We start from the raw sequence: 15,116 nt of genomic DNA on the forward strand, positions 1-15,116 counted from the left end.
AACTAGCTATATGTAAAACCACTTCCTTTTAAAACTAGACATGTCAATCTTCCTTTGAAATACACTTTAGAATAAATTGCATCTGAGCAACCAGCATATACACATCCAGTTATGAACCAATTTTGAATCATATGTACTCTAAAGCTATTAAGGAAAAGACACCCCAAACTGTTAACCCAGCCCCAACTATAGAAATCCAAAAGGTGTATGGAAAACAAATATAGTGTATTACTTATGCAGAGTACCTTATTTTCTGTATTCTCATCCATACTTCTCAGAATGGTCAGGGTTAGCTGTAATAGTTGAAAGAAAGTCCACTAATCAAAATACCTGAAAATGTCAAGGTAGGTCTGATTTAAGCAGCCTTCTGGATACTCTATCTCAGAACATATAGTTATACACAGGCCAATCCGGATGTGGCTGGTTGGTGGTTATTCTTAACTGGATGCTGCCCTAAGAACTATCAAGTGGACTAAGCCCCACTCTAAGAAGTGGATCATCTTTATTCTGTTACCCCTTTTCTGATTTGGTGACTTGTGTGTAGATACCTCACCTCACTGTTTCTCATGCTAATACTGATTTTAAATGTGGGATCATGGATGAAAGCCTGTGCTTAAATGTCTTTTTCTGTCTGCATTCTGTATGTTTAAACAAGCTTCCCTACACTATTTGTATGTAAGATAGTTGGATGTGAAAATGTCAATAGTTGGTGGTACAGACTTCACTGGGGAAATCTAGTCTTACCATGCATAAGACAAATGAATCCTCCTGCTGAGTGGTGTAGAAACACTGAAGGGAGAAGTTGGTCACTGACTAAACTGAAATGTGTTTGTAAGCACTAACCAGCATATTTCACATTTAAATATTTTTCAGAAAGTCTAAGGTCTCAGTCCCCCAGTGAGAGCTGTGGGCAGACTCCTTTGCCCTCAGAGCCTTAATTAAGTGTATGGGGCTCTGTGTAGGCTTATTTGAGCAAATCTCACTGCAGGATTGGGACACAAGATTTTTTTGTTGTCTGTAGATAAGATGGAATCATCTGCTTCATGTTCACTAGTTTGCAGATGCAAATTGTGAACATTCTTGTAGAGCCAAACACCAATCCATTTATCATGCAAAGGCAGAGATGAGGGATCCTCTTTTCCCTGAAGGAATATCATCCACCTACACTCTTCCTGGCAACTCCATAAAGAAGTAATTTTGTATTAAAGTTGCATAATCCTTTTATGAAGTTACTATCCAAAGTGGATAGTACAGCTGAATTTTTTCTCTTAACTAAGCTTTTGCAGCCTTTGATCACATTGCCTTTAGAGTTCAAGCTAAACTATATTGCTTTAGAGCTATTTGGTAAGGTTATTGTAAGAAAAGCTTGGTTTACAGGATCATTATACAGCCAGTGTCAATAGTAGTGTTGCATTTCTCATTTGTCTTAAAAATAAATATTCCACCTGTGTCTTGAGAGGCCTTTTAGACTGGGAGGATATTCACTTTTATGCCACTTAATCTCTGGCAACCACCAAAAAAGCCCTTTTTTCTGTCTGTAACAGAGTACATACTTTTGTAACAGGGTGCCTCTTCTGGCAAATAGCATTTTTCAGGTCCAAAGCCCCCTTCTGTCACTCGTTTGCACACTTACAGTTTCTTTCTCTCTGCAGTTTGGGGTGCTCCTGCTTCATGACTTGGCCCTTTGGCCAAGTCACTGTGTGCTTTTCTCCTTTCCAGGGTATCAAAGTTTCTCCATGTAAACTAAGTCAGGCAACCTCCTCATGCTCTGGCTCGGCAGTGAACACTTCCCCAATGCTGGTAGGGGAACCCAGGCCTGCCCTCTACTCCAAGTTCCAGCTCGGGGATCCTCTAATCAGTGGCCAAGGTCTGCACCATCTTAAACCTTACTGCTATTCCCCTGAGCCTTTTCCTATACCCTTTCCTTCTTAATTAATTAATTTCCTTCCTTCCCTCTCTAATGTCCAGAGAGGGGCTGCAGCCCTCTGCTTCTGGCTTTATCCTAGCTGTGCCTGTTCCTTCTCAGCTGGGCTCCATCAGTCAGGGGTTACTTAGGCCACAGCTGAGGGGAATTAAGTTGTCTATCTGATTAACTGTTCCATATTTAGCCTCATTAACACCTTCTAGGCTAGTGTGGGGAGAACGCCCCATAACATTTGTTTAGCAGCCTAATGTTTCAAGGAGACAGGGTGCTTTTGCCTTGAATTTTTGAGGGTCTCACCTTGGAGTCTCTAAAGAATGGTTTAAAATGATCTATTCTAACTCAATGTTAATAGCATATCTCAACTGGGGAGACTTTAACCCCCACCCCCCAAATGTCAAGGGCTCTCCCTCCAAACCAAGTGGTAGGCCTGCAGCAAAATGGTGTTTGACCTCCCAGTGTGTAGTTCAGAAGTAGCATGTGATGTAGGGTGTTGCTGTAGGGCACTATTCAAAGGTCCTGCTCACTTGTAGGATTTTGATATTCTCCTCCCACCCCCCTTAAAAACAGAAACCTCACACCATCTGAAATTACCTTCTCCAAACCTACATTTTTATCTTGTCGTCGGTGGTGGCGATATCTCAGGGTCGAGGATGATATCTTTCACAGGTTTTATTTTTTATAGGTCCTTTGGTTACAGAGGAGTCCAATCCTTGAGCTGCAAATTCGTTGCCACATGTTGCAGGTGATGTTAGAAGGCAGGGTTGGGCTTCTGAGTTGCTGCATGAGAGTCATCTATCCTTTCTTTTCTGGCAAGTTTCTGCAAGCAGAGCAAAGCAATTTTCCTCAAAAGTGGTAGTTTCTTCTCTGACAAGTCTTCACCAGTTAGCCCTGTCCTGGGCTACTGTCTCCCAGTGTGTAGTATCGATGCCACATCTCTTGATGTTTGTCTTGAGGGTGTCTTAGAAGTGTTTCTTTCCTTTCTCCTTTAGTGAGTTGGTTGTACAGCAAGTGTTGTGGTAGGTGTGCATCAGGCATGCACACACAATGCCTGCTCCACCTCAGCCGGTGCAGGATAATCAGGGTCCCAACAGTGACGGTGTTGGCCTTCTGACGACAGTATGGTGATCCTCCCACTTTATGTTGACGATCTTCCAGAGAAAGTGCTGGTGTTCCAGGTTTGTCAGGTATTTTCTGTAGGTCACCCAAATCTTGCAGCTGTAGAGGACAGTTAAGATTACCACCGCTTTGTAAATAGGGTTGGTTCCCAGAATTGGCCTCAATCTCCCGGCAGCTAATGAAAGCCAGCCGGGAGATTTTAATAGGCTGCTAAAAGTCTGGTGGACAGCACAGTAGGCCTAAGACAGGCTCCCTGGCTCTGCACGACTCCCGGAAGCGAAGGGCACATCCCTCTGACTCCTAGGTGCAGAGGTGGCCAGGGAGTCTCTGTACGCTACCCCCACCCCAAGTGCGGACTCCACAACTCTCATTGGCTGGGAACCCCGGCTAATGGAAGTGGCAGGGGCAGCGTGCAGAGCTGCCTAGGAGCCGGACATGCTGGCTGCTTGTGGGAGCCACCTGAAGTAAGCGCTGCCTTGCAGGAGCCTGCACCCCCTCATGCATCCCAATTGCCTGCTCCAGCCCTGAGCCCCATCCCCTCCTGCATCCCCACACTCTGAACCCCTTGGCCCCAGCCCAGAGCCTGCACTCCTGCCCCAACCTGGTGAAAGTGAGTGAGGGTGGGGGAGAGCGAGTGACGGAGGGAGGGGGGATGGAGTGAGCAGGGGCAGGGCTTCAGGAAAGGGGCAGAGAAGGGGCTGGGGCAAGGTGTGGGTGTTTGTGCGATGAGACAGTTGGCAACCCTATTTGTAAATTAAAAGACTAGTGTGTGTTCTGATGATGTGGTTGTTGAACACCCAGCAGGACACTTTTATCTTGTACGCAGCAGCTCAGACACCACAACGGAAGTAAACTGACTCCTGCCAACTGGACTGATTTTGCTGATAAAGGACTCTTCAAGGGCAAGTGCAAAACTTGCAAGGCCCTGTACTATCCACCTCTGCAGGAAAGAGCTACATGGGCTAATCCCAGGCTCTCCATAACTTTTCAATGAAAATAGTAATCTCCTGCAAACATGCAGAAAGGGACCCCTTTTTCAAAGGCCCTAAACCAGTAGTCCCCAAATAGGGGCACACCCCCATGGGGGGTGGGGAGAGAGTGCCATTGGCTGGAAATGGGAAACCGTAGCCACTGGGAGCTGTGGGCAGCCATGTAAATGAACGGTCTGGTGGCCCACCAGCAGATTACCCTGACGGGCCGCAGGTTGCCCACCACTGCTCTAGGAGAAAAGAAATTGCACTCGATGTAGCCAGGACTTTGCTTTATTACGTTAACAGAACGAAACCATTCAAACTACTATTCCATCTCTTTGGCTATAGTTTGGCCTTTAATGCCCTGATGTCGCCCCACACAATCTCAAAATGGATCACGCAGTGCATCTTTGTACCTTCCCACCAAACATCAAGGCTCACCCCACCACAGTGCAAGCAACTTCTTCTGCCTACTTCAATAGCTGCCAATATCAGAGATCTGCAATGTGATGTGGTGGACTAATCCACTGTCCTTTGCCAAGTGCTATGCTTTGGACTTAGCTACAAGGCCAGATACTAGGTTTGGGGGAGCAGTACTGCACTCACATTTGGACTATTGCAAATGAAACTCAGCATCTCCTCAGGCTGGTGGGAATGAGATCTGCCAGTCACCTACAATGGGATCCACACTGACACAGTCCTGAAGAAAGAATAGTTAACTCCAGTTACTGTAGGGTGGTTCTTTGAGATGATGTAGTCAGTGCGAGTCCCATGACCTACTCTCCATTCCTATTTTTTGGAGTCTTTACCTACCTTGGATTTCTAATTGCAAAGGAACTAAGGGAGGGCCACTGCAGCTCCACCCTCTATGCCCTTGGCCCTCACATGGTGCACAAAGAGGCACAGGCTGCATGTGTGGCTCCAACAACCAAGGTTATTTTAAAAAAAAAAAAATCTCACTTACATGAGGCACATGCCCACCTACAATGAGATCCATACTAACTACAACCTCTTGAGGAACCACAGTTACTGTAGTGTGAGCAACTGCTTTAACCAATTGAGGGAGTTAGGGTCCATTTGTTTTTCATTACTGTGTTGCTCTTTGGAATAATCTTGCAAGATGCAGTTTTAAAAGGAGGGAAGTAAAAGAGGTGGTGGGGAAAAGAGGACAAACATCTGCTTTTAGAAATACAGACTGGTTTATTCTTTGCTATCAGGCTCCTATTTATCTAAGATGTAGGAAATAGTTTTTTCAATGCATTCTTAGCATCCCAGGAACAACATCCATTATGGTCCCCCTTATTGTAAGGTAGCAGATAAGAACTTTTTTGGTCACTACAGGGCCACAACAGTTTCATTTAGAACAAAAAGAGGATGTAGTCAGTCTCAGGTCACTGAGTAATACTTTGAAGTAGCAATCCCCTATGATTCAATAAGTCTGGTAATTATGCTGAGCTGTCTCAGACTTCCTCTCCTTGTGTTTTCTGTGGTTCTCTTGGACGCAATGGCAATACAAGAAAATAGTCTCATCTGTTTTCTCGTGGTGTTTAACAATTTAGCGCCCCTTCAAAGCCGCTTGGTTCTGATTTTGGGGAAAGGTGTTTTTCTGATTTTTAATATAAAATCTATCTACGGATTTTATACTGCTGCCCGTCACTGTAGTATCAAGCTGCCTTCCATATAAAACCAATAGCAAGGTCCCTAGTGAACTCCATGGATTCTGACACTTCTCCCTTTTGGGGTAGGGTTTTTGGTATTGATTGTTTTTGAAGATAATATGATGGCATTGCTCTAAAAGAGAAGGTTAAAAAAAATTCTCCACTGTGTACTATGCAGTGTGAAGTTTAATTCTGTAAAGCATAGGGACATATGGCTTGTGCCGAATGCTATATGAAATCCAGGTGCGCTGTATTTATCAAACAATGTGAGTTAAATGAACTTTGGCAGCAATGACTTGACCTTTTTTCTACATCTGAATCTGGTACTGAATGTTACCCTTTATGTTGCTCCCAAACCAGCCCTACTGGCTCCATCACTGACTAATTTGCCCTAAAACTAGTTGAATGAGTAGAAGTGCCAGAGTACTACTGGAATTGCCATAATCTAGTGAGTTGGGACAAATGTATTTCAATAAGAATTAAGGATGTTCTGGGTGTGGTGTGTGCCATGGTTTTCATGTGAAAACAGACTAGGAAAGAAACAGCTTTGTGCAGGAGAAGCAACAGCAAAGAGCTAAAAGGAACTGGAATCCTACTGAAAACCAGCTGCTTTTAAAAAGTGTTACTGCTACTGGTCACTCAATTTACTGTTTTCAAAAATATATACATTGTCCTCAGAGGCAGTGATCCTGGCAGTGGGCCTGGGAAGAGAATAGGGGGACAGATGTCATTGTTACAAACAAACAGCAATCTAATCATGCAATAACCAAGTTCACCTGCTTGTCAGGATTCCCCAATTACTCTAGATGTTTGGAGACATTTTCAAACATTTTCACTAAATGGTACTATGATACTGTCGTCTTATTTCATTACAGTTAGCTCCTTTGATTGGAGTAAGTAGTTAATCATGTTATTTATGTGACCACATGAGGGCATACCACAGTTTGCAAAGCACACAGTAGCATCTTAAAATGTCAATAGCAGTGTCCAAAAAGTACAGCTAAGAGTTGTGTTCATTTTACTGTTGTGGGATTTTCTTAGGCCAGTTTGATTCTCTCTCATTCAGAATTTTAGCTGCTTCTTTCTAGAAAAAATGACAATTTCAATAGCTTGGGATGGATTTACTTACAGTGAAGGGATTCAAACTGATCAAAATTAAAGGGTAGAAGTTCTCTGTACTAAAAATAACAGTTTGGTTCCAGGGGAGATTACGCTCAAATTTACTAGTGATTGAATTAATTGGAAGGCTATTAATTAAAAGGCTCTATTCTGAGACTGTGAGCCTGGCTGTGAATGTGCTGTATATTTGTTCTCCTTGAACATGTTTAAAGCACTGTGAATAGTTTTTTAGAAGTCCACTCATATACTTCTATGGTTAGCCCGTTGGTATATCAATACAAACTGATGTGTGTTGGAGGGTAAGTACAAGCTTAGATTTTATCACGAGTACTTTTGCTCCATAGCCTCTGTTTGCCTGAAGCTGGGAATGGGCGACAGGGGATGGATCACTTGGTGATTACCTGTTCTGTTCATTCCCTCTGTGGTACCTGGCAGTGGCCACAGTCGGAAGATATTGGGCTAGATCGACTTTTGGTGCGACTCAGTATGGCCAGTCCTATGTTCTTATGCTGCTGTTTCCCTACCTTGGGCGTGTGACCCCCCTTCTGCTCCCAGCTCTCTCCCTAGATGCATACAACACCATATCATTCCTCCTACTTTTTAGGCTAACTGCACTGGGTGGGTGTCCGGTTACAGGTGTGCACTGACCACCGGTCCAATTCTGGCTGCCCCTGCATGGAACATGAGCTGAGTGCTACTATTTGTGATGCCAAGATTTTTGTTGTTGCAAGTTTAGGTGCAAAAGAAGCTAAACTCTTACCCGCCATCCTGTGCTCAGCACGCCTGGCTAAAGTACAGGTTCAGGTTATATCTAAAAGGGTCCCAGTCCCAATTATTAATAGTCAGACTGCTTCCCTTCCCTTTTACTTTCTCCCTTCCAAGCAAGTCTCCTTTTCAGGTTGGTGGGTGATGGGGGACCGCAAATGTGGGATTTGGGCTTGCGGCCCAAGTCAAGGAACAGTCCTGTTGGCCCTCAGTGCAGCTTTAGCTTGGGAGTGGCTCCTCTACTGTTTCACAGCATACCTTCTCCTTTGCACGTCTATGCCTGGACGTGCAGATTCAGCAGGCATTGTACACTGCAGCAGGCTGCCAGCTGCCTCACCAAAGTTAATTCACAATTCAAGTCACTCCTGGTAAGTTTGAAAATAATGCAAAAAGATTTCTGAACTAGAGAGTGACTGAGCTGAGCTCTCTGTTTCCAATTCACCAGCCAAATGAACCTAAATGTTTACCCCTGAGAGCTCACAGCTATAACACTTTGTCCTTTTCTAGCACCTTTTGTACACAATCAATCTTCACAAAAGTCAGTATTTTTACTTTATAGAGAAGTAAATGGAGCACAAGGAGGGTAAGTGGACGAGAGGCCTAGGAATTGAACTCAGGAGTCCTGACACCCAGTCTGTTGGTCTGATCGCTACACACCACTCTGCATTTAAACTCTTCCCCTTTCAAGGTAACTGTACATGGTAACTACTGAAAGGGAGTACATAAGGAGCGGGCCAGGGCTGACTGCATCCTCAGGTTGCGGGATCATGAGCAGGGTTAGACAAGCAGATCCAATTCAGAAGCAGTTTAAAAGTTGGTGTATGTCTAGTCCAGCGTGGTTTCTGAATTTGTTTTAAGATGATCTCAGAGTCAGATGGAAGGGATGTGCGAGATTTTTAGCTCCTCTTTTGACATGCAAATAGCTTTCCTTAGAAGAAGGGATCTATGTAAAATCCAAACTGGGTTTACCTGCTGTACGTAACCTGTGTTTGATATTACAGGCCCAGCCGATAGGTTAGTTTTGTTCAGAACTTGTAGATTTATAAGGGCAAACAAATCTCTAGTGTAAAACCACAGAGCCAATAGAATCACACAGATGAATTAGGCCATTCCACGCTAAAACAAACTATATTAGGTATTTCTACTTCTGGCAGTGTGGCTGATTTTGCTGCCTGGTGGAAGCAGTATCCTACTGGCTTACACTTACAATCTCTGTATATTGTACGTTTGTAGAAGTGCAACCTTCGCTGTTGTCAGGCCCGCCAAATAGCATACATTGATGGTAGAACTCGTAGTTTCATTGTGGAGCATCCATATTCCTTTCATTCCATAGAATTTCTTTCCTATTTCCTTGACTGATAGTTCAGCACAGGTGGGTGCATATTAAAAATGGAAATTAAAGAGGAAAAATGTAAAAGCAATCAGCCAAATCCATCCTTGTTGTAGCTCCTCTGTATTTGATGGAGTTGCCCTAGGGATGAATTCAGCACATTATAGCCAACTTGCCCCAAAGTTAAAACTGGCTAAAGTTTTACAGATGATCACAACTTTCCAAGCCTCCTCCCTAATCAGCTAAAACTTTCTAGCAGAGGAAATGTCCCTGTTCTGTGGAGACTCTGAGTTATTGAATCCAGAGCAGTGTTCTGTGTTCTGAACCATTTAAATTTTATCAATTATTATATCTATTAGAACAACCTGAATGGAACTCAACTGCTGCCTCACTCTGGTTGGAGTGAGAAACCCCATAAGGTCATTCATTGGCGATTCAAATCTGCATTGGCCTATCCTCTGAGATGCGAATGTCAGGCTGCCTGGAGCAGCTCACGAGCATGAATACCAACTCCAGGGCAGACTGTCAAGAAGCAGGGCCCAAAGCCAAAACTGGTTGTGAGTTCTATAGTTAGATTTCACCAACCAAGTTTCAAGTGTGAACTCCTCAAGCACTAGAACAGCCTAACCATAGAGTCACAGACAGGCCCCTGGGGTACTCCAGTCTCTCTTGCCACACAGGCAAATTTGCCTTTGAGAGAGATGGTCACTTACACCCAAAATCACAATAATATTCAGGTTACTCCCAGTCCCAAAGGACTGGTGCATGCATGCAAGGGAAGGAGAGGGTGCAGTTGGCTTCCCTATGTCCCCCTTTGTGTTCCTGCAAAGGCCAAGACACAATCAATGTTTGTGTTCCCAGAAAGGGCAAAGATGGGGCCTCAGCAGTGCAGAGCTGGTGTGCACAGGGGCGGTGAGTTATATGGGCCCTTGGTGTCCGTGCTCCAGCAATTTCATTCATCCCCCAGAAAGTATGTGCTAATACAGCTGTTTCTGCTGGGCCATCATCAGCTGTTGATACTTTGATTATTGGCTGAAAAGGGGGAGAGAGGCTCTGTCTATATCATAATTTGCATGCTTATGGAATGGTCAGGAGTGCTTACAGCAGGGAATATGTGCTCTCTTTTATTGCATCATGTGTATAAATCAAAATTGAACGGAATGCAAGGGGCTCATGCGAGGAAAATTGTGGGCAGGCACTATTATGGTTATTTTTGAACGGACTATTATTGTTCATCAATACAAGTTATCTATGCACCGTGGGGGCACTTGACCAAAGGCTGAGTATTTCCACTGATCGGCAGCTGAAAATGGACCTTTGCTTCCACACAGCAACCCCCCTGGACGCAAAGGTCTCATTCTTTACTGCAAGGAACTTTTCACTAATAATTGTCAGAGCTTCTCAGACCTTTACAAAACTGCTGGAGCGGAGGGCACCTTACGCCAAAAGAATGAGTGGTATATGGCCACAGGAGCAATGAAGGAACAGACTAGGAAACACAGCAATTGAGAGAAGTTAAGGGGATGATGGATGGTCTTCTGGTCTAAACACAGGATGGGGAGTAAGGAGATCTGGGTTTATTCTTGTGTGACCTTGTGCACAGCTCTTAGTTGCCCTGTGTTTTAGTTTTTTATTACTATACATGACTTAAATGAAGGTGGAGTTTAGCCACTGGACATCAGATTAAGAGTGTTTAAGAACATTAGTTCTCTCTCTTCATTACTTCATAACATGAAGCAACAGTGTCCCAGATCTTCCCCATTTTCCATTACCTCCACATAGCAACAATGCCTAACAAACACTTATAATGTGCACCAATCTAACATTCCAAGTCCCTATATTTTGAGACCACTAGGGGGCTTGCTAGGACTTTCCTCCTCCCCCCCCCCCCCACCCCCATCACAGTTTTAAGAATAAAGGCAGCATGGCATGCACTAGTGTGTGGAAGGCTCTCTAGTCATAGGTTTATAGTCGTTAGAGATGAGAAAGATCCAGATTTACTAGAGTTAGTTCCTATGCAGTCTGTCCCCCAATGGAGACTGTGAATGATTATATTTGCTCTTACACAAAAGGCTGAGAAGATAGGCTGCGAGTCCTCCCATCTCTGTGATGCGATGCCCCTGTGTACACCACCCAAAAAATCACGCGGGCAATGGCAGCAAGAAAAGCCAGACTCATGTTGCATTTGCTGTAAGCAAGTCTCTTTCAGAGCAACTGCTGGAAATGGCCCACCTTGATTATTGCTACAAAAGGTCCTTCCCCCCACCCCCACCCCCCACCCCCGCTCTGCTGGTAATAGCTCACCTTACCTGATCACTCTCCTTACAGTGTGTATGGTAACACCCATTGTTTTATGTTCTCTGTGTATATAAATCTCCCCACTGTATTTTCCACGGCATGCATCCGATGAGGTGAGTTGTAGCTTACGAAAGCTCATGCTCTAATAAATTTGTTAGTCTCTAAGGTGCCACAAGTCCTCCTTTTCTTTTTTCAGAGCAAAAGGAGCACAGATGCTCACTGTGACCCAGCTGTAAAGGGATAATCAGCCTTATTACATTTTCATTTGTGAATAATTGCAAGTTGGCCATCTACCTGTGTAAAGGGGGGGCTGAGTCACTATTGATGCCAGCTCCTTTACGCTGCTCCTGTGGTTTAAGGGGCACAGAAGTGGCTCCTGGAAAACTGCACAGAGCTGACACAACAGCTCCATGCTACTCCCCACGTAGAGGGCATGCCAAGAACATGGAGGGCTGGGGCACGGCTGGAGCACTCTGCACTTTGGCTGTTCCAGGCTCATGGATGGTCCATAAGGTGCCCTTGAAGCTAGAAGTTAAGTTAGAGCAGTCCTAGGAACTTGTCCTATGTAGCCATACCACTAACCAGAAACGTTCAAAAATCCTGGGCTCCCTAGAATCAGGAGGTTGGCTTAACACTCATGGGGATTTAAAAACAATTGGGGTTTCATTTTATTATCATTAATTATTATTTGTATTATTGTAGCACCAAGGAGACATAGTTATGGATCAGGACCACATTTCTTTGCCTGCTGGTTACTGAGCCTTCTGTGCACTTGGGTCACATAGTCAAACTTTTCTCTCCTACCTTGAGGGCTAGAAACTTGCTTCAAAAAAAAAAAAAAAAAAAAGAGAGCTGATAGTCTCAAGTAATCACTTGTTGGACTACAAGTAAAAACATTGAATATTGCAAGACACACGATAAAATCAAGAGAGTTGGCAAACTATGGAATGCTGTGTTTTCCTCCAACAAGCCAAATCGTGAGTCAGTGGCAAAACTCCCAGTGGCTTCAATGGGATCAGGATTTGGCCTAATTAAAAAAAAAAACAAAAAAACAAAACAAAACAAAACATGTGGGTCTATGTGTTAGCAAAACCCTGGCAATATCTCTTCAGGCATTTTCCTCTTTTCTGTCATGGTGCTAAAGCCAGCTTGACATCACAACAGCTGAGGGGCTGTTTAATGCAAAGAAAACAATGCCTAGACTCCCTGGGCCTGCTCTCATCATTGCTAGTGCCTAGAGAGGGCCATGGCAGTAGAGGAGACAGAAAGGGTTAATATAGGTGGAAGTCAAAGTGGAAAGCCAGAAGCAGTGTCCTGCAAGCTTAACCAACAGCTACTGAATTAAGATAGGTTTCAGAGTAGCAGTAGTGTTAGTCTGTATTCGCAAAAAGAAAAGGAGTACTTGTGGCACCTTAGAGACTAACAAATTTATTTGAGCATAAATTTTTCGTGAGATACAGCTCACTTCATCGGATGCATTCAGTGGAAAATACAGTGGGGCGATTTATATACATAGAGAACATGAAACAATGAGTGTTACTGTAAAGGATTCTGGGTGGACTCCTCCTGAAGGTCGAAACAACAGACTGGACTTCTACATAGAGTGCTTCTGCCGACGTGCATGGGCTGAAATTGTGGAAAAGCAGCATCACTTGCCCCATAACCTCAGCCATGCAGAACACAATCCTATCCACAGCCTCAGAAACAACTCTGACATCATAATCAAAAAGGCTGACAAAGGAGGTGCTGTCATCATCATGAATAGGTCGGAATATGAACAAGAGGTTGCTAGGCAGCTCTCCAACACCACTTTCTACAAGCCATTACCCTCTGATCCCACTGAGGGTTACCAAAAGAAACTACAGCATTTGCTCAAGAAACTCCCTGAAAAAGCACAAGAACAAATCCGCACAGACACACCCCTGGAACCCTGACCTGGGGTATTTTATCTGCTACCCAAGATCCATAAACCTGGAAATCCTGGATGCCCCATCATCTCAGGCATTGGCACCCTGACAGCAGGATTGTCTGGCTATGTAGACTCCCCCCTCAGGCCCTACGCTACCAGCACTCCCAGCTATCTTCGAGACACGACTGACTTCCTGAGAAAACTACAGTCCATCGGTGATCTTCCTGAAAACATCATCCTGGACACTGGATGTAGAAGCCCTCTACACCAACATTCCACACAAAGATGGACTACAAGCCGTCAGGAACAGTATCCCTGATAACGTCACGGCAAACCTGGTGGCTGAACTTTGTGACTTTGTCCTCACCCATAACTATTTCACATTTGGGGACAATGTATACTTTCTAATCTGCGGCACTGCTATGGGTACCCGCATGGCTCCACAGTATGCCAACATTTTTATGGCTGACTTAGAACAACGCTTCCTCAGCTCTCATCCCCTAATGCCCCTACTCTACTTGCGCTACATTGAGGACATCTTCATCGTCTGGATCCATGGAAAAGAAGCCCTTGAGGAATTCCACCATGATTTCAACAATTTCCATCCCACCATCAACCTCGGCCTGGACCAGTACACACAAGAGATCCACTTCCTGGACACTATGGTGCTAATAAGTGATGGTCACATAAACACCACCCCATACTGGAAACCTACTGACCGCTATTCCTACCTACATGCCTCCAGCTTTCATCCAGACCACACGTGATCCATTGTCCACAGCCAAGCTCTACAATACAACTGCATTTGCTCTAACCCCTCAGACAGAGACAAACACCTACAAGATCTCTATCAAGCATTCTTACAACTACAATACCCACCTGCTGAACTGAAAAAACAGATTGACAGAGCCAGAAGAGTACCCAGAAGTGACCTACTACAGGACAGGCCCAACAAAGAAAATAACAGAACGCCACTAGCCATCACCTTCAGCCCCCAACTAAAACCTCTCCAACACATCATCAAGGATCTACAACCTACCCTGAAGGACGACCCATCACTCTCACAGATCTTGGGAGACAGGCCAGTCCTTGCTTAAAGACAGCCCCCCAACCTGAAGCAAATACTCACCAGCAACCACACACCACACAACAGAACCACTAACCCAGGAACCTATCCTTGCAACAAAGCCTGTTGCCAACTGTGTCCACATATCTATTCAGGGGATACCATCATAGGGCCTAATCACATCAGCCACACTATCAGAGGCTCGTTCAACTGCACATCTACCAATGGGATATATGTCATCATGTGCCAGCAATGCCCCTCTGCCGTGTACATTGGTCAAACTGGACAGTCTCTATGTAAAAGAATAAATGGACACAAATCAGACGTTAAGAATTATAACATTCAAAAACCAGTCAGAGAACACTTCAATCTCTCTGGTCACTCGATTACAGACCTAAAAGAGGCAATTCTTCAACAACAAAACTTCAGAAACAGACTCCAACGAGAAACTGCTGAATTGGAATTAATTTGCAAACTGGATACAATTAACTTAGACTTGAATAGAGACTGGGAGTGGATGTGTCATTACACAAAGTAAAACTATTTCCCCATGTTTATCCCCCCCACCCACTCCCCACTGTTCCTCAGATATTCTTGTCAACTGCTGGAAATGGCCCACCTTGATTATCCCTATGAAAGGTTTCCCCACCCACCTGCTCTCCTGCTGGTAATAGCTCACCTTAAGTGATCACTCTGGTTACAGTGTGTCTGGTAACACCCATTGTTTCATGTTCTCTGTTTATATAAATCTCCCCCTGTACTTTCCACTGCATGCATCCAATGAAGTGAGCTGTAGCTCACGAAAGCTTATGCTCAAATAAATTTGTTAGTCTCTAAGGTGCCACAAGTCCTCCTTCTCTTTTTGTATCAGATTATGCATTATATTACCTTGGATCAACTGCTTTTTAACCTGCTTTCGAGACTAACAAATTTATTTGTTAGTCTCTAAGGTGCCACAAG

General features: G+C 44.3%; 1 protein-coding gene across 3 annotated transcripts in view; it reads right to left on the reverse strand.

Annotated features, from left to right (window-relative positions):
- Positions 1 to 1,539: 1,539 nt before the first annotated feature.
- The window catches only part of LOC311526839 (uncharacterized protein), a 119,071-nt gene continuing 105,494 nt past the window's right edge, over positions 1,540 to 15,116 (reverse strand). For all 3 annotated transcript variants that reach the window (XR_014713169.1, XM_084640305.1, XM_084640306.1), the window contains one exon: positions 1,540 to 3,139. Coding sequence is in view for 2 of the 3 variants with exons in the window: in XM_084640305.1 (XP_084496431.1) it covers positions 2,807 to 3,139 (333 nt within the window). In the remaining variant the exon portion in view is untranslated. The remainder of the gene's footprint in view (positions 3,140 to 15,116) is intronic.

This window comes from Lepidochelys olivacea (genome assembly GCF_965140295.1).
Source record: "Lepidochelys olivacea isolate rLepOli2 genome assembly, chromosome: 9".
NCBI classification, from domain to species: domain Eukaryota; kingdom Metazoa; phylum Chordata; order Testudines; family Cheloniidae; genus Lepidochelys; species Lepidochelys olivacea.